Source organism: Nannospalax galili, unplaced genomic scaffold (assembly GCF_000622305.1).
Source record: "Nannospalax galili isolate Female #2095 unplaced genomic scaffold, S.galili_v1.0 scaffold899, whole genome shotgun sequence".
NCBI classification, from domain to species: Eukaryota; Metazoa; Chordata; class Mammalia; order Rodentia; family Spalacidae; genus Nannospalax; species Nannospalax galili.
In genome coordinates this window covers 987,791-1,012,248 of record NW_008343202.1, presented here as the reverse complement: position 1 = coordinate 1,012,248, position 24,458 = coordinate 987,791, and the positions used below count along the sequence as shown (strand labels likewise).

General features: G+C 43.9%; 1 protein-coding gene across 7 annotated transcripts in view; it reads right to left on the bottom strand.

Moving 5' to 3' along the window:
- The window catches only part of Psph (phosphoserine phosphatase), a 29,803-nt gene extending 6,441 nt beyond the window's left edge, over positions 1-23,362 (bottom strand). Inside the window, exons 1-8 of one of the 7 annotated variants that reach the window (XR_607465.3) lie at positions 23,090-23,362; positions 17,260-17,385; positions 11,218-11,370; positions 10,347-10,481; positions 7,952-8,097; positions 5,374-5,534; positions 4,476-4,537; positions 1,577-1,681 (exon numbers count right to left, since the gene is read on the bottom strand). Coding sequence is in view for 5 of the 7 variants with exons in the window: in XM_008839162.3 (XP_008837384.1) it covers positions 4,430-4,537; positions 5,374-5,534; positions 7,952-8,097; positions 10,347-10,481; positions 11,218-11,357 (690 nt within the window). In the remaining 2 variants the exon portion in view is untranslated. Of the gene's footprint in view, positions 1-1,576; positions 1,682-4,142; positions 4,538-5,373; positions 5,535-7,951; positions 8,098-10,346; positions 10,482-11,217; positions 11,371-17,259; positions 17,386-23,089 lie in introns of those variants that run through there. The other 6 variants (XR_607466.3, XM_029566488.1, XM_029566489.1 and 3 more) reach the window with 6 other exon arrangements.
- Positions 23,363-24,458: the final 1,096 nt, after the last annotated feature.

Below are 24,458 nucleotides of genomic sequence, written 5' to 3'. Positions count from 1 at the left end.
AGTGGTTGGAGGACCCTTTCGGGTAACACTTTATCCCTTCCTCCAGCTCTTATATTCTTTCTGCCAATCTCTTCCACAAGTCCCTGAGCCTTGGGGGGGGTGGGGGGAAATCACCCTTTCTTAAGCATAGAAAAATCTTAAGCTTTTTTTCTTCTTTCTTAAATTAAAAAAGTTTATTTTTATTTTGAGACAGAGTCTCACTATAGCTTGTAGACCTGGAGCTCACTATGTAGATGAGGCTGGCCTCAAACTCACAGAGCTCTGCCTGCCTCTGCTTCCTGAGTGCTGGGATTAAAGGCATATGCCACCACACCTAGTTTTCTTTTTAAATTTTTTTAAAGACTTGAGATTTTTTAAATTTTGGGTTTTTGAGAGGAGGTGGTTTTGGTTTTATGAAACGGTCTCACCATGTAGCCCTGGCTAGCCTAGAACTCACTATGTAGATCAGGCTGGTCTCATACACAGATCCACCAGTTTCTGCCTCCAGAGTGCTAGGATTAAAGGCATGCATCACCATACTTGGCTGATTTACTTTTAATATTTATGAGTGTTTACCTGCATATATGTATGTGTACCATATGTGTGAAGTGCCCATAGAGACCAGAAAAAGGTGTCCCATCCCCTAGACCTGGAGTCACTAACAGTTCTGAGCTGCTATGGGGGTGCTGGGAACTGAACCCAGATTCTCTGCCATAGCAACAAGTGCTCATAACTGCTGAGCCAGCTCTGTAGACACCCAATTTTTATTTAGGGGCGTGTGTGTGTGTGTGTGCTGTGTATGGGAGCATGCTAATATAGCATACATGTGAAAGTCAGAGGACAACCTTGTAGAGTGGGTTCTCTCCTTCCATTTGAACTCAGATTGCCAGGCTTGCATGGCAAGGGCTTTTACCCACTGAGCCAACTCACCAGCCCTGTTGTTTTGAAACAGGATCACATGTAATCCAGGCTGGCCTCAAACTCAGTATGTATCTGAGGCTGGCCTTGAACTCCTGATCCTCCAATTTCTGGGATTATAGCCATGCATTATACAGACCCAGCTGTTGCTTTTTTTGGACAGTATCTTACTATGTATCCCTGCCTCAGGCCCCATAGTACTAGGATTACGGATATGTGCCAACACATCTAGCTAGGGGGTTTCATTAATTTAACTTCTACCGGGGAAAATTTCAATTCCTTAGCTTTTTCTGGTTATATAAACAATTTTCATATGCAGAATGAAAAATGGCAACCCAGGGGCAGAAGCTGCATCTCGCTGCTGGTGCCATGAGCCCCCCTAGCGTACCCATGGTTTCACTCTTGGGAGAAAGACCCCCAAGTCTACTGCCAGCAAGCACAGAATTAGAAAAGCATCGAAAAGGTTGGTACAGTTGCTGTCTCATTTCACTCATCCCTCTGACACAACAAAGAAGACATTGTGCTGCTGTAGTATGGTAAGCTCAGATGGCCTGTGGCCCACAGAACTGGTGATAGAATTATAAACAGTTCCCTATGAATGTCACAATGACAGACTCCCCTCAAGCAAATTCAGCATACAACTGTGCAGGCCATTGTCCCACAGACTCTTACAACCAACCTGATGGTGGCTGCCTCTTCTCCGCTCTGGCTCCAGCATGCTGGGTGGTAGACCCTTCGTAGCATTTTGAAGAGACCCAGCATGCCTGGTCCTGCCCAGTTTGCTCTGTGAAAGAGTAGATCCAAAAAGCTGCATGTGGGAGAGCTGCCAGGAAGCATTTACAACTGGGCAACAACAGCCTTTTTGTTTGAGAACCAGAATAACTACTGCCAAGCTTACTCCACATCCCTCCTAGAAAACCTGATTATTTTGTTTTGTTGTGTTGTGTTGTGCCAGGGTCTTTCGTAGTCCAGGCTGACCTGGCTTGAAAATTATGATCCTCCTGTCTCAGCCTGGGTTTACAGGCATATACCACCATGCCCAGCCACTAAAAACTGATTTTGAAGGAAATTTGAAACATCTGATTTATTTGGCTAAAAAATAAAGTTTTTCAAGTAATTTACACTAATGAAACCATTGGGCAGTGGGGACTGGGGATGTAGCTCAGTTGGTAGAGTGCTTGCCTAACATTCATGAAGCCCTGGGTTAAATACCCAGTACCACATAAACTAGGCATGGTGGTGCATACCTGTAATCCCAGCACACAGGAGGTGGAAGCATGAGGATGATGAAGAGTTCAAGGTCATCCTCAGCTACATAGCTGAGATACATGAGACCCTATCTTTAGAATATTAGGGCTGGAGGTGCTGGAGAGATGGCTCAGCAGTTAAGAGCCCTGGTTGCTCGTCAGTTCCCAGTACCCACATGATGGCTAACAACATCTGTAATTCTAATTCCAGGGGATCCAACGCCCTCTTCTGGCCTCTGTGGGCAAGGCATAACACAGGTGCATTTACATACATATAGGCAGGAAATTAATACACATAATAACAAATAATTTTTTTTGAAATTAGAGCTGCAGAGTAAGTAGCTCAGGGGTAGAAGGAGCACCTACCTAGTATTTTGCAAAGCCCTAGGTTCCTCCCCAGCACAACCCCACAAAACAAAAACAAAACCCCCCAAATCCATATGCCTTTCACACTTAATTATCCAACAGTATTCCGTGTGTCTTCCTAACCCTGTCTCCCTTCCTCCTGTTTTTCCAGGAAAAAGAGTAAATAATCTCATACTTTCAAAGCATTTTCTGGAATTTCCTTCTCTTGCTACTACTTAAAACAAATATGAATGCAACCTTCAGGTCTGTCCAAGTCATCTATGAAAAAGAACTCTATGTGCCTATGTATGTTTATGTATGTGTGTGATGTGTGTGTGGTATGTTCATGTGATGTGTGGATGTGTGTGGTGTATGTGTGGATGTATGTAATGTGTGTGTATGTCTGATGCATGTAATGTGTGCATGTGTATATGATGTATGTGTGTTGTATGTAATTTGTATTTGTGGATGTGATGTGTTTGTGGTGTGTATGAGATATGTGTGGTATGTGTATTTGTGCAGTGTAACATGTGATGTGTGAGATGTGTATAGATGTGTATGTGTGTAATGTATGCATGTGTGATATGTGTGTGATGCGTGTGCATTTGTACAATGTATATATGTATACATGTGATGTATAATGAATGCATGTGTGTGATGCATGTGAGATGTGTGTGTGTGATGTGAGGTATGTGATATTTGTATGTGTATGAGGTGTGCACTGTGTTTGTAAGATGCATGTGTGTGTTTGTGGTGTGTGTATGAGATATATGATGTGTGTTTTGTGATGTCTGGTATGTGTGCATGTGTGTAATGTGTGATGTATACATGGGGAATGTGTGATATGTGTGCTGTTTATGATATATGTATGTAGTATGTGTGATGTGTATGATATGAGTGGGGGGTTGTGTGATATGTGCATGCTGGTGTGTCAGTATTCTGTGATATGTATGATGTGAGTGGGGGAGGTGTGATATGTGCATGCTGGTGTGTCAGTATTCTGTGATATGTATGATGTGAGTGGGGGGTGATATGTATGACGTGAGTGGGGTGTGTGTGTGTGATATGTGCATGCTGGTGTGTCAGTTCGCTCCTTCCACCTAAGCCATCTCCTAGGACCAGGAACTGTGCTTTAATTAGGGAAAAAATTTTATCTTCCTTTGTGATTCATAAATCTTTGTTTTTGGTGTTTTCTTTTGTTTTGTTTGAGACAGGGTCTCACCATGTAGCACTGACTGGCGTGGTACTCACTATGTAGACCAGCCTGGTCTCAAACTCACAGACATTCACTTGCCTCTGCCTCCTGAGTGCTGGGATGAAAGGCATGCGCCACCACACATGGCTTCCTTTTTGGGAGACAGGATTTTACTCTGTAGCCTAGGCTAGCCTGAAACTCTCCATTCTCCTGCCTCAGCCTCCCAAGTGCTGGGATTACATGTGTGTCACAGTGTCCAGCCACATTAAAACAACAACTCCAGTGAAAAAAATATTTCTACTCTTCTGTGCCAGTTGAAGTGAGGTGTGGATGGGGACACTGCACCCAGCACTATGAACAAAGAAGTCTTAACCCTCTTCTTGGCATGATCTGGTTTCAACTTAAATACAGCTGCTGAAACACTAGAAACTGAAATACGAAAGCAGCAGAACTGAAAATGGAACGAGTCTGTTCTGACAGATGCATAAACTTTTATTTCTATATCAAAGGGAAACCCAATATTCATGTAAGGCTGCTGAATCCATGTTACTGAGAGTGCTTAATTTACTAAGCACCTCAGAAGGCTTCAGGTAAAATATAGCTAGGAATAGATAAAGAATTCAAACTATAAAACTCTCCAGGTAATTAGTGGTCATATTAATATTGCAACTACAGCAGAAAAAAAAATAGCACTTTCTAGACTCCTAGGAGCCTATAACTTTGAAAAACTCATCTGAAGTTGGTATTATTCTTCCAGTTCTCCCAAAAGCTCAACAAAATCAGTGATATACCATTTGGCGTTGTCCTTTACTTGCTGCCTGATCACATTTCCTCCGAATCCAATGAAAGCATCCTAAGAAGGAAAAAGAAAGAGGAAGTCTTAAAAAATGGCACAGCAGAGGCTGCAGAAATGGCTCAGTGGTTAAATGACCCAGGTTCATTTCCCAGGACCTACATGACAGCTAATATAACTCCATAACTCCAGTTCCAAGGGATCCAACACCCTCTTCTGGCCTCCTCAGGCACTGCAAGCACATGGTACACTTACATACATGCAGGAAATTCACTCATATGCATAAAATAATTTTTTAAAAAAATTTGGTGGGGGTGGGGAAAAATTTTTTTAATTTAAAAAAGATAGCAGAAGCCTAAATGATTAAAAACAAGAATATGAAATATATATTTAAGAAACTAAATATACAGGGTTGGAGTGATGGCTCAGCAGTTGAGAGCACTAGCTGCTCCTGCAGAGGGCCTGGGTTCAGTTCCCAGTACTCACACAGAATAAATAAATACAGAAAAAATGCTTTGAAAGGTTTTCGTTCTTTATTCAGGCGTGGTAGCACATGAAAATCCCAGCACTCGGGAGGCAGAGGCAGGCGGATCACTGTGAGTTCAAGACCAGCCTGGTCTACATAGTGAGTTCAGGTCAGCTGGGACTACAGGGAGACCCTGTTTCAAAAATAAAAATTTTTTAAATAAATAAATAAATAAATAAATAAATAAATAAATAAATAAATAAAAAGGAACAGGGTTTGTAAAGTCCTTGATGTAAGAAGGCCTACTGCCTTTTAGTTTTACGGTCTTACAGTGATATTTAGCCGCTCTTGTTTGGTGCCTGTTACGAACTTTGTACAGTTCTCAGCCAGACATAGAAAACAAAAATCACAACTCGAAAAAAATTAGCACCTGAATACGTACAGCAGGAGGACAGGCTTCCAAGTCTGTAGCTCCATCTCCGATCATGACTATTTTCTTAAAGTGAAATTTTTCCTTTAAAAATTTAATAACTTTTCCTTTCCCACCAGATTCGGCTGTTGGCTGTGTCTCATCAAAACCTGCATATTCACCTGAAAAGAGCAGTTTAAAAACATTAAAGATTCACAGAAGCATATTACTAGAGCCACTTTTTTCACAAGAGATCCTTGCTTAAATACTAGCCTGGGACTCAACCCTTATCCCTGACAAGGTGGCTCTAATAGGCCACCTTGAGTGAAATGAGCTGCATCCACGAAGCTTCCGGTGCAGTAATTCGAAATCTTGTTGAGATGGCAGAGTATTCAACTGCTCAGTAACACTGATTTACCATGTTAATACATAGACTCACTAAGGGGCACTAACAGCAACTTTTCCTATTGTTTTCTATTTTCTTTTCTTGAGACAGGGTCTTATGTAGCCCAGGCTATCTTCCAACTTACCATATATTCTAGGATGACCTTAAACTCCTGATCCTCCAGTTTCTACCTTAGAGTGCCAGGATTAGAGGTGTGTGCCTGGTTTATACATAAACCTGGTTTATGCAGTTCAAGGGATGGAACCCAGGGCTTTGTATATGCTAGACAAGCACTGTGCCAAATGAAGTACATCCCTCACTCCACAATTATTTCTACAGTTATAAAAATTAGCACACTCATTAATAGATTTAGGGACTACATTTAGTGTTGGAATTGTTTTGTTTTGTTTTGTTTGTTTGTGTTTTGAGACAGGATATCACTTTCTAATTCAGACTAGCTTAGAACTTTGAATCAGTCTTCCCACCTCAGCCTCCCAAGTGTTAAGAGAGTCACCTTGCCTGGCTTGCTCATTTGTGGTTTTGTTTTGTTTTTTCCCAGTGTGTGTGTGTGTGTGTGTGTGTGTGTGTTGTCTGTTGGCTTGGTTTTTTTATTTTGTTTTAAAGACAGGCTCCACATGGTCAAGAATGACTCGCAACTTTTTTTTTTTTTTTAAGTTTTTTTGAGACAGGGTCTCCCTGTAGCCCCAGCTGGCCTGGAACTCACTATATAGACTAGGCTGGCCTCGAACTCACAGAGATCCACCTGCCTCTGCCTCCCAAGTGCTGGGACTAAAGGTGTGTACCAGCACACCTGGAAGAACTCTCAACTCTTAATCCTCCTGCCTCTAGTTCCCAAGTACTGAGATTACAGGTCTGTACTACTATGTCCAGTTTCTTCTTCCTTCCTTCCTTCCTTCCTTCCTTTCTTTTTTTTTTTTTTTTTGAGACAGAGTCTCTCTGTAGCCCCAGTTGGTAGTAAAGCTGGTATTAAAGGCCTAAGCTCCCACCCCCAGGTTTTTTTTTTTTTTTTTTGTCTTTTTGAGACAGGGTAGCCCCAGCTGGTCTGGAACTCACTATGTAGACCAGGCTGGTCTCAAACTCACAAAGATCCACCTGCCTCTGCCTCCCAAGTGCTGGGACTACAGGCATGTGCCACCACACCCTGCCACACCCAGCTTTTTATTTAATTTTTTAAAGATTTTATTTTGTGTATGAGTATTTTCATATACACACACAAATAAAAATAACAAAACATTTTTAAAAGAATCATTCATGTAACTCTTAACTCTAGTGCCACCTTCTTTATTTATTATTTATTATTTTTATTTTACATGCATGAGTGCACTGCCTGCATGTATGTGAGTGCACCCATGTTGTACAATGCCATGGAGGTCAGAAGAGGGCTTTGGATTCCCCTGGAACTGGAGTTAAGGATGATTCATAGCTGCCATATGGATGCTGGGAATCAAACCTGAGTCCTCTGCAAGAGCAGTCAGTACTCCCAACTGCTGAGACATCTCTCCAGCCCCTAGTGCCGCCTTCTTAAGTTATATTCTGTGCTGGATAGCTTTAGTGTCAACTTGACACATCTAGGTTGAAGGAGCCTCAACTGGGGAATTGCTTCTATTGAACTGGCCTGTGGCCATGTCTGAGGGGCATCTTCTTGATGAGTGATGTGGGAGGGCCCAGCCCACTGTGGGTGGTGCCACCCCTGGGCAGGTGGGCCTGTGTTGTATAAGAAAGCAGGCTGAGCGGGGGCCAGGGGAGCAAGCCAGTAAGCAGTGTTCCTCCATGGCCTGTGCTCCAGCTCTGGCCTCCAGGTTCCTGCCCTGAGTTCCTACCTTGGGCTCTCTGATGAACTGTGACCGGGGAGATATAAGATGAATAAACCCTTTCCTCCCCAAGTTGGTAGTGGTCAGAGTGTTTTGTCACAGCAATGAAGAAACAAATTAGGACATATTCCAACAGATACTATCTAGATTATTAAACAAAAGAACAGGTAAGAAATCATATCTTAGCACAGCATAGTGGTGCACACCTGTAGTCCCAGCACTTGGGAGACAGAGGCAGAGGGATCTCTCTGAGTTCAAGGCCAGCCTGCTCTACATAGTGAGTTCCAGGCCAGCTGGGGCTACAGGAAGACCCTGTCTCAAAAAGACCAAAAAAAAAAAATCATATCTTAAAATAGGGAATACACTACCATTAAAATCTTACCATTAAAGTAGAATTTCAGTCTATTGGCAAATACATTGCTCGCTGGGATATTAAGCTTGGCAGCAACATGCTCCACAATACTCCTAAAGCCACCAGATATGAGGAAAACCTGAACATTTCGCTCCTGTAGACGACTTACCAGCTCCCTGTAGAATACATATAAAATTCCAAACAGCAATTCAGATGAAAGGAAACATGAAGAAGCTAATTATTTTCCCTCCTGAATGCAACCACTAGAGGCTCATCTAACAAAGACATTGCCTATAGGATTAACATTTTTAATATATAAATATTTGTATTGAGGTTTTGTAATTTCATACAACAGTTCTTAATCAAATTTAGATCCCCTCCCCAACCAGGCCTCCCCCATTCTCCACCAGACCTCATGTATTCTGCCATACATGTTAAGTCCTATCTAGTCAAGCATTTTTACCCAAATGTCCTTCAGTGTAAATTGGTCCACTGGAGTCTACTTAGCCCATCTAGAGATCATCTCCCTCACCCAGCAGCAATCAGTTTCCAACATTTCTCAGTCTAGTGCTGGCCTGCCACCTATTTCTCTCCTCCCCTTTGGGCCCTTGTTTAATTGAGTTGGCATGGGTCTTGTGCTCAATGCCACCATTGCCACAAGCTCACATGTGCAAACTTCCAGTGCCCAGGAAGCCTCTGCTTCCCTGTCTTCATGAACCAGCCCTGGCTTTTACAATCTTTCTGCCCCCTCTTCCGAAATGGTCCCTGAGCTGTGGGTGGTAGGAGTCCCATCCTACACCCTGCAGTCTCCTGTTCCCTACAATTAACATTTCATATGTTTGTTTTCTTTCTTGTTTGCACATTTGTTTTTGTTTTTGAATAAAATCACTTCCTTGTAACTCACAAATAAAAATATCTCGCAGGTAGTTTAAGGAAGCCACTTGCCCAGTCCCAAACTCTACATCTCTCAGTGAGCTGCTGTGCAGTTAGAACAACCATTTTGAAGCATTGGAGTGTCACTTAGGGTTTTCCCCTTTTACTGTCAATTATATTTTCATTCACATATCCATTTTCATGTTACTTTGTTGTGTGTTTTGTTGTTGTTTAGCTTGGCTTTTTTTGTGTATTTTGTTTTTATTCTGTTTTTTGAGACAGGGTCTCCCTGTGGCTTCAGCTCGCCTGGAACTCACTATATAGGCCAGGCAGACCTCAAACTCATAGCGATCTGCCTACCTCTGCCTCCCAAGTACTGGAATTAAAGGCATTCACCACCACCCTGGCCTAATTTGGTTTTTATTTGATTTATTTTATTTTTTATGTGTATGAGTGTTTTGCCTGCATGTATGTATATCCATGGCATGCAGTGCCTGCAGAAGTCAGAAGAGGGCATCAGATCCCCTAGAACTGAAATTACAATAACTATTAGCCATCATATGGGTGCTGAGAACTGAACCTGGGTTTTCTGCAAAAGAAACCACTAAGCCACCTCTCCAGCCCCAGCTTCTTGAGAATTTTAATATAATTGTGCTCTAAAACATTTTGCCCAAGGAGACGCAAGCTGACAACATGCTCGATGTTATTAGCACATATATGCAAGAACAAATTTTGTTGTCTTTTTGAGTTCCAGCTGTTCTGGAACTCACTACATAGACCAGGCTGGCCTTGAACTCACAGAGATTTGCCTGCCTCTGCCTCCCAAGTGCTGGGATTAAAGGTGTGTGCCACCAGGCCCAGCCCCAGCTTCATTTTTATTTAAGACAAGGTCTTACTATATAGTCAGACTGGTCTTAAACTCACTATGTAGCCCAGGCTAGCCCCGAATCCACAGCAGCAATCCTGTCTCAGCCTCCTCGGTGGTAGTATTTCAGATGTGAGCCACAGCATCTGGTCTTGGATTTTTCCTTTGCTTGTTTGTTTGATTGGTTGGTAGATTTTTGAGATTAGCGGGTCATGTATTTGAGGATTACCTTGAACACTTGATTGCCTGCCTTCACCTCCCAGGTGCTGGAATTACATATCTCGTGGTGTGTGTCTGTGTGTGTGTGTGTGTAGACAAGGTCTCATTATTTAGCACAGATTTGCCTTGAACTCAAGATCCTCCTTCCTCAGCCTCTTAAGTACTAGGATTACAAATGTACACCACCATTCTGTGCTTTATATGTAATTTTTTTAGATGCACTTAGAAATTAACAGGTGGAACTTTTCGGTTTTCAGGAAACCATTGCATAACCATAAGATAAACCCAAGAGAAGCCAAGAGCAGGAGGACAGACCTGGACAAAACCGGACAGCCAGAAAAAGCAGACATAAGCACCAAGAGAGCCACACAGGAGGGAACCCAACAGCAATAGACTCAGGCAGGAAGAGTTTCCCAAATCCCAGCGCTAATAAAAAGACAGTGTGCCAGTGGTCAAGGCTGTGCTTACCTTATGCCGGGGGTCAGGTGTGGGGGATGCTCAGCTAGCAGCCTTTGCACCTGCTCCCTGGAGGGCTGGATCAGTGCCAAGCGCTCAGTGAGCGCAGCTTTGAAAGGCACTGCCCCACCCATGGCTCTCCGTGTCCTAGAAGGAAGACCCAACAGTCAGGTCAGGCATGGCAGCTATCTTGAGTCAACTTGCCTTCCTGTGCCAAGTCTTCATGACATCCACCATGAAGAAGGTAGTGCCCCGAGCCCAGCTCTGCAGCAGATGCTGTGCGCTGCACTGCGGGAGGTTTTCTTGGGAATCCCACTGACACTCTAATGCTAGGTACTGTCCCCACAGCAGATCCTACTATGAACTCAGAAACTACATATCTCATCCACAGGCACCTTCCTTGGGAGTCATGAGCCTTGGTAACCAAGAAGGAAACCAAAGGCCAATGCTTGTGCATCAAATGCAGTCTAGGAAAGTGTTACTGCTGCAGAATGGAGAGGCAAAGAGAAGGGACAGAGGGTTCCAACCTGGGATGGCTTTCTAGTGAAGCACTACGACCATACTTTCAACCATGACAGGACTGCTAAGAAGCTCTGGGCTGTCTTCTTGGTTTAATCATTTTCCCAACCAACCTGAGAGTGTGCCTCATCCACAGAGACCTTTTTTTTTTGAATATTTGCCTTATTTATACAAGTAGATAAATGAATAAAGCACGCTACTGAATTCAGTCCTAGGTGATGGGAGGAAATACCTAGGAAAAAGAACTTCCTAGCATTGGGCCCAGACTAAGCTAAGAATTATGGCCCTGGCCTAGTATTTCATCTAAATGGTCATTTTTTTAAACTCCTTACTGTCTCATAAAGGGAATAAAGATGGTTCCTACATTTCTGACACAGCAGCTTCCACACCACAGAATTTGGCCAGCTCATCAATTCCTTCTTCTCTGATGACTGTGCTGTCAACATCAAAACACACAGCATCTGCTGAGGAGAAGAGTTTCCTCAACTCTGAGTGGGAGACCATTCTTGGAAGAATCCTATAAGACAAAATGATACATTTATGTAAAAATATAAAGTATAATCACAAGGGTCTGAGACTGAATGTTGCTCAGTGGGTAGAGTGTTTGCCTAGCATGCACAAAGTCCTGAATTCCATCCCCAGCACTTCATAAACCAGGCGTGGTGGTGCATGCCTGTCATCTCACACTGGGGAGGTAGAGGCAGGAAGATCGGGAATTTAAGATCATCCTTGGCCACATAGCAAGTTTAAAACCATCCTGAGCAATATGACAGCCTGTCTCAAAAAACAAAAAGGAAATGAAAAGGTGGGGGCTAGTAAAGGTGCTTACCACCAAGCCTGACCACAGCCACATATGCAATGTGCTATGCCCACACCTACACACACACACACACACACACACACACACACACACACACACACACACACACCATAGCAACAACAATAAACGAATATTTTGTTTTTATTAAATTTTTATTTATTTTGTATACATGGGGGAAGGGATGCATGTAGGAGTCAGTGGACAATGTAAGAGTCAGTTCTCTCCTTCCACCACATAGGTTCTGGAATCAAGTTCAGGTTGTCAGGCTTGGTGGCAAGCACCTTTACCAACTAAGCCATCTCACCAGCCCCATAAATAAATTTTTAAAAATTTTTAAAGAACTAGAACTTAGGGGCTAGAGAGATGGCTCAGGGGTTAAGAGCACTGACTGTTCTTGCAGAGGACCCAGGTTCAATTCCCAGTACCCACATGACAACTAACAACTGTCTGTAACTCCAGCTCCAGGAGGTCCAACACCTTCTTCCAACCTCCGTGGGCATTGCACGACACAGGTGCACTTACACACATGTAGGCAATATACTTCATACATACAAAATAAAAAGAATAAATAAAATATTTTTTAAAAAAGAACTAGAACTTGTTCTTTAAATAGGTCATGTTTTTGTTTGTTTTTGTCTTTTTGAGACAGGGTCTCCCTTTAGCCCCAGCTGGCCTGGAACTCACTATGTAGACTAGGCTAGCCTTGAACTCACAAAGATCTGCCTGCCTCTGCCTCCCAAGTGCTGGGATTACAGGCGTGTGCCACCATGCCTGGCATAGGTCATGTTTTTTAAATGACCCCGGCCCCCTTGTTTCTTCGGCCTGGACTTACCTCGTTTTCTAACATGCAGAGGGAATTACCTCCCCTACTCTGTACTTGCTTCTCAGTCCCCTGAGATTTAATCACTTCCCTCTCTCCCATAACATGTGGGGCAGGGTCCAAGACTAAATAAATGATCTACTTCTGCACCTAGCACTTAAGAAATGCTACGTAAATGTTTCGTGAGTTAAAAACAGTTGAATCAGGCTGGGCATGGTGGGACACACCTTTCGTTCTAGCACTCAGGAGGCAGAGGCAGGCAGATCTCTGTGAGTTCAAGGCCAGCCTGGTTACATAGTGAGTTCCAGGCCAGCTGGGGCAACAGGGAGACCCTGTCTCAAAAAGACCAAAAAACAAACAAACAAACAAACAAAAAACAGTTGAATCTAAACAATATTGAGAACTTGACAGGAATTGAATATATCATTATTCTCAATAAAACAATTCCACCCAAGTGTGAAGTGTGTAGGTAGGTAGTATATGTCTGTAAACCCAGCACATGGGAGGTTGAGGCAAGAGGATCTGGAGTTCAAGGCCAAACTGGGGTTATGTGTGAGTTCTGGTCTCAATAAAACTTAAAAATTTCTGTTAGGTAGACAATACAATGGTGGTGGTGGGGTGACACCAAGAATGAGGGGAGACTACGCAGATGGAAGCCACTCTCACAGATCATCAGTTTGCACTGAGCCAGGCAGTTCCACATCCTGTCTGTGGGTTCGAAACTACTCATTCAACTCCAGCCCAGCAGACTCAACATAATCCACAGTAGTGAGTCAGGCAGGCTCACAGAAAAGTCTATAAGACAACAGCCAGCTATGGACAGAGAATCAATGGGAGTCCAATGAGCATGAATAGTTAGGTCTGAGTGGGAGTGGGGCAAGAGGAAGAGAAATTACATAAGAGCATTATGTAAGAGAGGCTGAGATGGGAGCCTGAGAGTGACTGACAGGCACGTGAAGCCTCAAACCAGTAAGAGGCTGGTCAGTATTGCTGAACAGCAGGGCATGGTGGTACACACTGGTGCTTGTAATCCCAGTGCTTAGGAGGAGGAGGCAGGAGGATCAAGGAGTACAAGGTCATTCTTTGGTTCATTGTAAGTTTCAGTAATAAGTTCAAGGCCAGCCTGGGCTAGAGATCCTGTCTCCAAAAAAACAAAGCAATAACAACAAACCCAGCAGGCATGGTAATATACCCCTGTGTTCCCAGCACCAAGGAGGATGGGGCAGGAGGATTGTTAGTTCAAAACCAGGCCTGGTCTACACTGTAAGACAGTCAAAAATTTAAAAATTGAGCTGGGTGTGGTGTTGCACGCCTTTAATTCCAGCACTTGGGAGGCAGAGGTAGGTGGATCTCTGTGAGTTTTTAGCCAGTCTGATCTACATAGTGAGTTCTAGGCCAGTTGAGGCCATAGGAAGACCCTGTATCAAAACAAACAAACAAAAAAATCTCTTGGCTATAGGGGAAAACTATCTGCTAAGTTTAGTTGCCTCAAAATGTGTACATTTGAATTTCACAGAAAGGAAAAAAAAAATTTCAAAAAAAAGAAAAAAAAAAAAAAAAGAAAAGAAAAAGAAAAAAAAAAACTGCTGGGAATGGACTCTGGAACTTTCACATCTGGCTCTTGGGGGAAGGGAAGCCCAGGCTGGAGGAAGGGTGAGTCCTGGTAGAAGGATCTGTACTCAAACACAGGCCCAGTCCCACTCACCACCTTCTATAGCTCAGACTGGGGCTTCAACTTTGCCAGCCCCTGGCAGCAGGTCCACTGGACTTTAATTTTAAAACTGTGCTGACAAGCTCTACTTACCCCATGCTCCAAAGTACAAGTTTTCCTTCAGGGCCAGACTTAGGAGGCCTGATTTTGAATAAGAGAGGAAAAATAATCTCCTTGCCTAAACAAATCCCAGCTTTTCCATCTAATAATCTTGCAAGAGGCACCAAAGACTGCATTATCTCCTTTACCATTTGTTAAGATTGACCTCTTACCTTTACAGCTGCGTAAAAACAGGTTTTCAAAAATGAGTGTGGCCGGGTGTGGTGGCACATGCCTGTAGTCCCAGCACTTGGGAGGTAGAGGTAGGCAGATCTCTGTGAGTTCAAGGCCAGCCTGGTCTACATAGTGAGTTCCAGGACAACTGGGGCTACAGGGAGACCCTGTCTCAAAAAGAAAAAAAAAATGAGTGTGGTGGTATAGGCCTATAATCTTAGCACTTGGAAGATGGAAGCAAGAGGATCAGAAGTTTGAGGCCAGTGGGGCTGCATGAGACCCTGCCTCAAAACAGAAGATTAAAGTCAGCACAATGGTCCCAGAGGTTAAGTGAACCTGAGAGCACCACACTTACTGGGTTTTGTAGTAGGAGCAAATCTATCGAGGCCCCTGGGCAGTGCAAAACAGTTGCTGGGAAACCTCTGAATGCAAGTCAGAGACCCTCTCTAAACTAAGCAGAGAATCACCAGGCAGTGAATTTTCTCTCTCTTTCTTTCTTTCTTTTCCCATTGTTGTTGCAGCAGAATCTTGCTAGATAGCCCAAGCTGATAGAGAACTCCTTATATGAACTAGGCTGAGTTGAACACAAGCATTTACCACTACACCTGGTCATTTATTATATACATATATATATATATGTCTTTTTTTGAGACGGGGTCTTCCTGTAGCCCCAGCTGTACTGGAACTCACTATGTAGACCAGGCTGGCCTTGACCTCACAGAGATCCGCCTGCCTCTGCCTCCCAAGTGCTGGGACTAAAGGCGTGCACCACCACGCCCAGCCCTTTTTTTAACTTTAAAAAAAAAATTTTATTTATTATTTTTATTTTATGTGTATGCATGTATTTTCTGCATGTAGGTAAGTGCACCCGTGTTGTGCAATGCCAGCAGCGGTCAGAAGAGGCTGTCGGATCCCCTGGGACTGGAGTTACAGTTGTTAGCTGCGTGTGGGTGCTGGGATTAGAACCCAGGACTTCTGCAAGAACAACCAGTGTTCTTAACCACTGAGCCATCCCCCCAGCCCATTAATAATGTATTTTATGATTAAAAAAATAGCTATTCCAGGGTTGGAGAGATGACTCAGCAGTTAAGAACACTTTCTGTTCTTCCAGAGGACCTGGGTTCAATTCCCATCACTCACATGACAGCTAACAACTGTCCATAACTCCAGTTCCAGGGGCTCCAACACCCTCTTCTGGCCTCTGCAGGGCTTTGCACATACCTGGTGCATTTACATATATGCAGGCAAAACATTCATATACATAAAAATAATAAATAAAATTTTTATGGTCCTTTTGTTTTTGAGACATGGTCTCCCAGTAGCCCCAGCTGGCCTAGAACTCACTATGTAGACCAAGTTGGCATTGAACTCACAGAGATTCACCTGCCTCTCCCTCTGAGTACTGGGATTAAAGGAGCGTGCCACCATGCCTGGCATAAATAAAAATTAAAAAAAAAAAAAAAAACAGTCAGGCGTGGTGGCACACACCTTTAATCCCAGCACTTGGGAGGAAGAGGCAGGTGGATCTCTGTGAGTTCAAAGCCAGCCTGGTCTACATAGTAGTTCCAGGACAGCTGGGGCTACAGGGAGACCCTGTCTCAAAAAGACAAAGAAAAAAAAAAAAAGAAAGAAACAGCGGCCTGGAGAGATGGTTCAGCGGTTAAGAGCACTGACTGCTCTTGCAGAGGACCCGGGTTCAATTTTCCAGCACCCACATGGTGGCTACGAACTGTCCTTAACTCCAGTTCCAAGGGAATCTAAAGCCCTCTTCTGACCTCCTCAGCATTGCATGACATGGGTTCACTCGCATACATGCAGGCAATACACTCATACACATAAAATAAAAATAATAAATAAACGGGCCGTGGTGGTGCATGCCTTTAATCCCAGCACTCGGGGGAGGCACAGGCAGGCGGATCTCTGTGAGTTCAAGGCCAGCCTGGTCTACATGGTGAGTTCCAGGACAACTGGAGCTACAGGGAGACCCTGTCTCAAAAAGACCAAAAATAAAAATAAATAAATAGTAAATTAGTTAATTAATTAAAATAAAAAGAAACAGCTATTCTGGGCAGGCAAGATGGCTCAGTGGGTAAAGGCCCTTAGTACCAAGCATGACAACCTGAGTTTGACCCTGGAACCTACACAGTGAAGGGAGAGAACTGACTTCTGAACATTGTCCTCTGACTTCTTCTTACACACTATAGAAGTAGTAATAATTAGCAGACAAACAAAAAAACCCAACTATTCAGGCCAGGCATGGTAATGCATATCTGAAATGCCAGGACTCCAGAGGCTAAGGCAGGAGGATAGGAGGATTGCCATGAATTATAGCCATCCTGGGCTACAAAGTGAGCCCCTGCCTAAAAAAAAAAAAAAAAAAAACAGTAGAAAAAAAAAATTCTTCTGGCTACCAGAGGTGGCATGCATGCATCATAGGTTATGGTAGACATTGCTTTGCTTTTTTTCTTCTTTTTTGTTTTTGAAGACAGGGTCTCCTGTATCCTAGCTTGGCCTTGAACTTGCTATGTAGCTGAAGAAGGTCTTGAAGTCCTGATCCTCCTGCTTCCACCTTCAGAGTGCTGGGATGACAGAAAGCACCACTCTACCTAGTTTATGCAGTGCTAGGGATGGAACACAGGACTCCATGCATGCCAGGCTAGGAATGTGCTCTACCCACGGAGTCACATCCTCAAACCCAACACACACTGCTTTTCATTCAGATTTGAAGATTAGCTGATAGGCAAACATAGCAACCAAACACACAGAGATGTCTAGGACTCACGCTTCTCCAGTGCAGGATTCCTGGGTGACAGTGCTTTTCTCTTCCTCCTCCTTTGCTGGTTACAAACGCACCACAAACTTCAGGCTACAGATTTCTTTTCGAAATATCTGTGGGTTTTTCTGGAGCCTAGAAAAGAGAAATGAAAAAATGAACCAAGAACAGATTCATATCAAGAAAGAGGGAGAGGTGCTGGGGATGTGGCTCAATTGGAAGAGTGATCACCTAGCATGCACAAACCTCTGGGTTCAACCCCAGCACTGCATAAAACAAGCATGATGGTACACACCTATAATCTCAGCATTCAAGAGGTAGAGGCAGATCAGAGGATCAGAAGTTCAAGGTCATCTTTGGCTACACAGAGAGTTCGGATTTTGAGGCAAGCCTGGGCTACATGAGGCCCAGTAAAGAAAGAATGAGAGGGGCTAGAGAGATGGCTCTGTGGTTAAGAGCACATACTGCTCTTGCAAAGGACTCGAGTTCAGTTCCCAGCACCCATTATCAGGTGACTCACAACCGCCTTTAATTCCAGCTGCAGGAGATTCCACCCATCTGGCCTCTTCCGGCACCAGTACACATGTGAATGCCTACCTAAAGACAAACATACACACATAAATGCACATAATTAAAATAAAATCAATATAAAAAGAAAGAGTGAGAGAAAGACTGGAGTGGAGGTGGAAAGGGAGAGGTGTGGCTTCACTTGACCTCCTAGTAAGACTGTTCCAAAAATAGTTCAGACCCAAAGTTACCTAAAATTGCTTCCTATGGGAGACATCCTTGTCTGTGACTTCCATGTTGTTGAAGTCGCTGGAAATTACTACACCTAATTAGCAGAATACAAAGCCAAAAGACATGTAAAGGGAAGAGAATCCACTAGGAGAATGAAATGTAAATACACAATGAAGCAGACTCAGGTATGGGACAGACCCAACAGTCCTCGTTGTCTTCAAAATGAGGAGACACTGAGTGTGCCACCTCAGGTCTGTAATCTCAACACTAGAGGGATCGAGGAAGCCTAAAGCAGGAAGATTGCTATGAGTTTCAATCCTGTCTCAAAAATGGAAACAAATAAAAACAAGGAGAAATAACTGTAAATGTGGCTGAGTGGGAGAGTGCCCTGGCTCTGCCAAGTCCAGCACCAAAAAACAAAACAAAACAAAAAAAGCTGCTTAATTAAAAATTGAGGAAATAAAGTCATGAGCCTTGGAAAAAAGGTCAGAGAAGATTCGGGGTGGCCTGCAAGATGGCTCAGTGGGTAAAGGCACTTGCCTCACAAACCTGATGGTCTGAGTTCAATCCCTGGAACCCACCATGAAAGGAGAGAACTGGACTCCTGAAAGTTGTCCTCTGACCTCTACAGGTGCACCACGCGCATGTGTGTCAACACTCATACCCACATACACACAATATAATAAATAAATGTGTTTTTAAACAAATTTTAAAAAATATTTTATTATTTATTTTATGTGTATGTGTGTATTGCCTGCATGTATGTAGTACACCTGTGTTGTGCAATGCCCTCGGAGGTCAGAAGAGACCATCAGATCCCCTGGAACTGGAGTTATGGATAGTTGTTAGCTGCCATGTAGTTGCTGGGATTTGAACCCAGGTCCTCTGCAAGAGCAGTCAGTGCTCTTAACCACTGAGCCATCTCTCTAGCCCAATAAATGTGTTTTTTTTTTTAAAAAAAAAAAAAAGGAATCCTGAGCCAGAGGGTGGTTCAGATGGTTCAGAGGGTGAAGAACTTGCTGCTAAGCCTGATGACCAGAGTTCAAACCCCAAACCCCATAGAGTGGAAGGAGAAAACTGACTCTACATGTTGTCCTCTGACTTCCACATGTCCATCATGGCACATGTACCTAAATAAATAAATAAATAAATAGATAAATAAATAAACAAATAAATAGGAATACTGCTGCCCAGCATTAAGGGAGCAAAGCCAACAACAACTTTGAATTATGATCCTCAGCGCTAGGGATGTAGCTCAGTAGTAAAGTGCTTGCATAGCATGCACAAGGTCCTGGGTTCCATCCCCAGCACTGCAAACAGCCTGGCAGAGTAGTGCATGACTATAATCTCAATGCTCAGGAAGGTAGTAAGTTTAAGGTCAGCTACTACTACATAGCAAGACCTTATCTCAAAAATAAAGGCGGCAAGGGCTGGGGCAATAGCTCAATCAGTAGACATGAGTTCAATCTCCAGAACCCATGTTAAAAAAGAAGAAAGCAGGGACTGGAGAGATTGCTCAGTGTTTAAGAGCACTGACTGTTCTTGTAGAGGACCCAGGTTCGAGTCCCAGCACCCACATGGTAGCTAACAACCGTCGGCCACTCCAGTTGAGGGGATTGGACACCCTCTTCTGACCTCCACTGACATGGTACAACATAGGCGCACTTACATACAATGCAGGCAATACAGTCATACACATAAAATTAAAATTAAAGAAAAAAAGAAGAAAATCAAGAGATAGCCAGATAGCTCAGTGGGTGAAAGCCTTGCTTTGCAAGCCTGGTGATCTGTGTTCAATCCCCAGAACCCACATAAAGGCAAAAGAGAACCAACTCCACAAGGTTGTCCTCTCACCTACACACACACACACACACACACACACACACACACACACACAATTTTTACAGCTACTAATGGCATCACGGGGGGTCCCACTCTCATATATATATATATATACATATGTGAAGTAGACAAAGGTGCTAAATCTCAGGAAGAAAGAGAAAGAAGGGAAATAGGAATGGTTAAGAACTGGAGCCAAGCCAGGCATGGTGGTACACGCCTTTAGTCCCAGCACTCAGGAGGCAGAAGCAGGTGGAGCTCTGTGAGTTCAGGGCCAGCCTGGTCTACATAGTGAGTTTCAGGCCAGCTGGGGCTACAGGGAGACCCTGTCTCAAAAAAGATTTAAAAAAAGAAAAGAACTGGAGTTGGGGGGTGCAGGCCATAATCCTAGCACGTGAGAGATTGAGGCAGGAAGATCAGTGTGAGTTCACCAGCCTGAGCTACATAAGGAATTCCAGGCCAGCTTGCCCTACAGAGTGAATTTCAGGCCAGCCTGGTCTACAGACTGAGACTTTGTCTCAAAGCAGGGAATAAAAAGATTTAACTACACTCTTCAAAAAGGAAATGTAAGGGCCAGGCATGGTAGCACACATCTTTAATCCTAGAAATCAGGAGGCAGAGGCAGATGGTTCTCTGTGAGATCCAGGCCAGCCTGGCCTACATAGTGAGTTCCAAGCCAGCTGATACAAATAAACTCCTAAGAAGAATGAGCCAGGCATGATGGCCCACACCTCTGATCCCAGCCCTCAGGTGGCAGAGGCAGGTGGAGCTCTATGAAATTGAGGCCAGAGTGGTCTACATAGCTAGTGTCAGGCTAGTGGAGACCCTGTCTCAAAAAGGCCAAACAAACAAACAAACAAACAAAAAAACCAAAAGAATAAAATTTAAAAGTAAAGCTACAAGCACTGAGAACAGGGCAGAGGGCAGTTGGAACTTGTACACTGCTGGAAAGCACTTAAGCAATTTCTTGTAAGTTAAACATATATTTATCACAAGTCCCAGCAATCCAGCAATTCTGTTCTTAGAGATTCATCCAAGAAATGTGAAGACCTGTTGTGGTGAGAAACAAAGGTTGTCACAGTGGATTTGCTTATGTCCACCAGCAGATAAGCTTTAAGACGGGCATGGTGGCACATACCTGCAACACTAGCACTTGGGAGATGGAAGCAGGAGGATCAGTTCCAGGTCACCCTCCAATACAAATTGAATTGGAGGCCAGCCTGGGCTTCAAGTGACCCTTTCTCAAAAAGCAAAATGAATGAATGAATGAAGTAAAACTTTGGTCTAGAGAGGTGGCTCAGGGGTTAAGAGCATAGACTGCTCGTACAGAGGACCTGGGTTCGATTCCCAGCACCCACATGGCAGCTAACAACTGTCCATAACTCCAGTTCCAGGGAATCTGATGCCCTCATCTGACCTCCACAGGCATTGCATGACACAGGTGCACTCACACACACAAAGGCAATACACTCATACTCATAAAATAAAAATAAGAAATAAAATTTTTTAAAAATTAAATGAAGCTTAGCCGGGCGTGGTGGCGCACGTCTTTAATCCCAGCACTCGGGAGGCAGGGGCAGGTGGATCTCTGTGAGTTCGAGGCCAACCTGGTCTACATAGTGAGTTCCAGGCCAGCTGGGGCTACAGGGAGACCTTGTCACAAAAAGACCAAAAAATAAAAAATAAAAAAATTAAATGAAGCTTTACAACAACAAAGGTTGCTACACATAAAACAGTAGATACCATATGACTCCACTTATATGCAATGAGAAAACACCAGCACTACTACAATAAAGATCTTATTAAGCGGAATGGAGAGTGTGGGGTCTCTGATGGGAAAAAGGGCCTCAGAAACTTTTAGGGCGGTATCATATTGTGATGCAAGTGAGCATAAAGTTGATAAATTTGTTGAAATTCATCAAAATGTGCCTTTAGCTGTGTTGCATTAAATTATATGTCAAGGGCTGGAGAGATGCCTCAGCGGTTAAGAACCCTACACTGGTTGTTCTTGTAGAAGACCCAGGTTCAAATCCCAGCACCCACATGGCAGCTAACAACTGTCCATAACTCCAGTCCCAGGGTATCTGACAGCCTCTTCTGTCCTCCGAGGGTATTGCACAACAGGGGTGCACTCACCTACATGCAGGCAATACATTCATACACATAAAATAAAAAATAATTTTTAAAAAATTTTTGTCTTTTTGAGACAGGATCTCCCTGTAGCCCCAACGGTCCTAGAACTTACTATGTAGACCAGGCTAGCCTTGAACTCACAGAGATCCACCTGCCTCTGCCTCCCGAGTGCTGAGATTAAAGGTGTGCACCACCACACCCGGCAAATAAAATATTTTTTAAAAAATTTTTAAAAAATTATATGTCAAGCCAGATGTGCTGGCACACATCTTTAATCCCAGCACTTGGGAAGCTGAGGCAGGCAGATCTCTGTGACTTCTACAACAGCCTGGTCTATATATTGAGTTCTAGGTCAACCAGAGTTACAAAGTGAAACCCTGTCTCAAAAAAAGGTTATTAGGAATGTGTCAGATTTAAGCTATGACTAACTTGTTTCAGTGGCATGGAAGTGGCAAGACTAATCAGCCACATGAAAATCAAACACAGAAATTTTGTCTTCCTTGACCCTCAGTCATCAAATGTTCAAAGAGTAATGGGGAAAGGTGGTGTTGTAATTCCCAGCACTTGGAAGGTGGGGGCAGGAAGATCAGGAGTTCAAGGCCAACCTCAGCTATGTAAGGAGTTCAATGCCATCCTGTGCTCGCACACACACACAGACACACACACACAGACACACACACACACACACACACACACACACCTAGAAAGAATAACTATAATATGTAAGTCACATATAAAGAAAATATAACCAACAAATTTAATGAATGAAAGATTTAACACCCACGTTGAAGCTATCCCTTTATAACAATGTATACGGCTATTTATTTCAAATCCTATTTCTAATGGAAAAGATGATCAAGTCAAGGCACTTCGCCTTTCGGTGTTGGGAAGTTCCTGACTTAGACTGATGGTTCTCCTGTGCAGGATTGCATCATTCATTCACGCTGTTTGTTGTGGGGACTGAAACAAGTGAAGCGATCTAAAATATGAACTGATGAATAGAAAGCCTTCAAACCCCAGGAGATAATTTACCTGTTCCAGTTATGAGAATCAGAGAGACTCTGGTTGTGGAAAGGGGAAAACCAGTCCACCGGCACAAGGGGGGCTTACCAGCACAGGGGGAGCTTACCGGGTAGTCCTTGGCTCTGGGGCCACAGGCCGTGCGCAGCGTTCCGGTGTCTGTAACTTTCCAGCAGCAGCAGCAGCGATCTGGGCCGCGGCAACGTGTAGGCGCTGAGTCTGGAGGGACGTGACCCGTGCAGGCGCACTCAGTCTTCACCAAACGGTGGTGTGGGATCTGCTGATACGTGGGGAGGCTTCAGATCAGTTCTTGGATGTGCTTTTCAGAACTGGAGACGCCAGATCTCAGCTCTGCAAAGCCGGGTAGGAAGGCCACCTTGGCCCCGCCCCCAGGGGAGGTGCTTCCAGTCCCGCCCCCTTCTTTCCCTCCCTGGGGCTCGGCGCTTGCAGAGCCAGACTTTCAAGCAGAGTTCTGTCTTCTCGGCTTTGCAGTTGGCCCAAAAGAGCCCCAAGAAGTCGCGCCCCATTGCTACATGAGATTGGAACACGCGAGAGAAGCGAGACCTGTGCACCGATTTTGCAATGCACGAAGCCCCTTCTGAGTCCTTTCTGAAATCTACATTTCCCACTATGCGCCTGTAGGAATGCAGGCCCCAAGAGAATTACAAAAACTACTTATACTAGCTGGTAATGTGATTCGGTTGGCAGAGTGATTGCCTAATGTGCAGGAAGCCCTGGGTGCCATCCCAAGCACCACATAACCCTGAGTGGTGGCTCGTGCTAGGAATCACAGCATCACAGCAATCATGAGGCACAGGCAGGAGAATCGGGAGTTCAGAATCAACCTGGCTAGAGATTGAGGCTAGCCTGGACTATAGGAGACCTGATCTCGAAAGTTAAAAAAAAAAAAAAAAAACAAAAAAAAAAACACTATACATACAACTAAAAAGCAAGAAACGTTAAGTGGAAAAAATCTTGACAGTTTTGCTCATATGTATGTGTGGTGTGCATGGGTGCTTGGTGTGTGCACGTGGTTGCCTAACATTGACATCAAGTGTCTTCCTTAATTGCTCTCCGCCTTATTCGTTGAGGCAGGGTAGCTCAGTTGAACCCAGGGTTCATGGATAAAGCTAGCCTACCTAGCCAGCGTTGCTCTGGGGAATCCTATCTCTGCCTTCCCAATGCTGGAATTCCAGGCAGCCACTTATGCTGACCTGGCATTTATGAAGGTTCCAGGGATTCAAATTCCAGACCTCTGGTTTGCACGGCCGGTGCCTTAGCCACTGAGCAATCTTCTCAGCCCCTGTTCCTGGGCTTTTTGTCTGTCCATTTGGTTGGTTTAGGTGTTTTTGTTTGTTGAGGGTTTTTTGGTTTTTTTTTTTTTTGGTACTGAGAATTGCTTCACACATATTAGTCAAGTGTTCTACCACTGAGTATTACATCCGTAGTCCTCTTTTTACTTTTTGAGATAGTCTAAG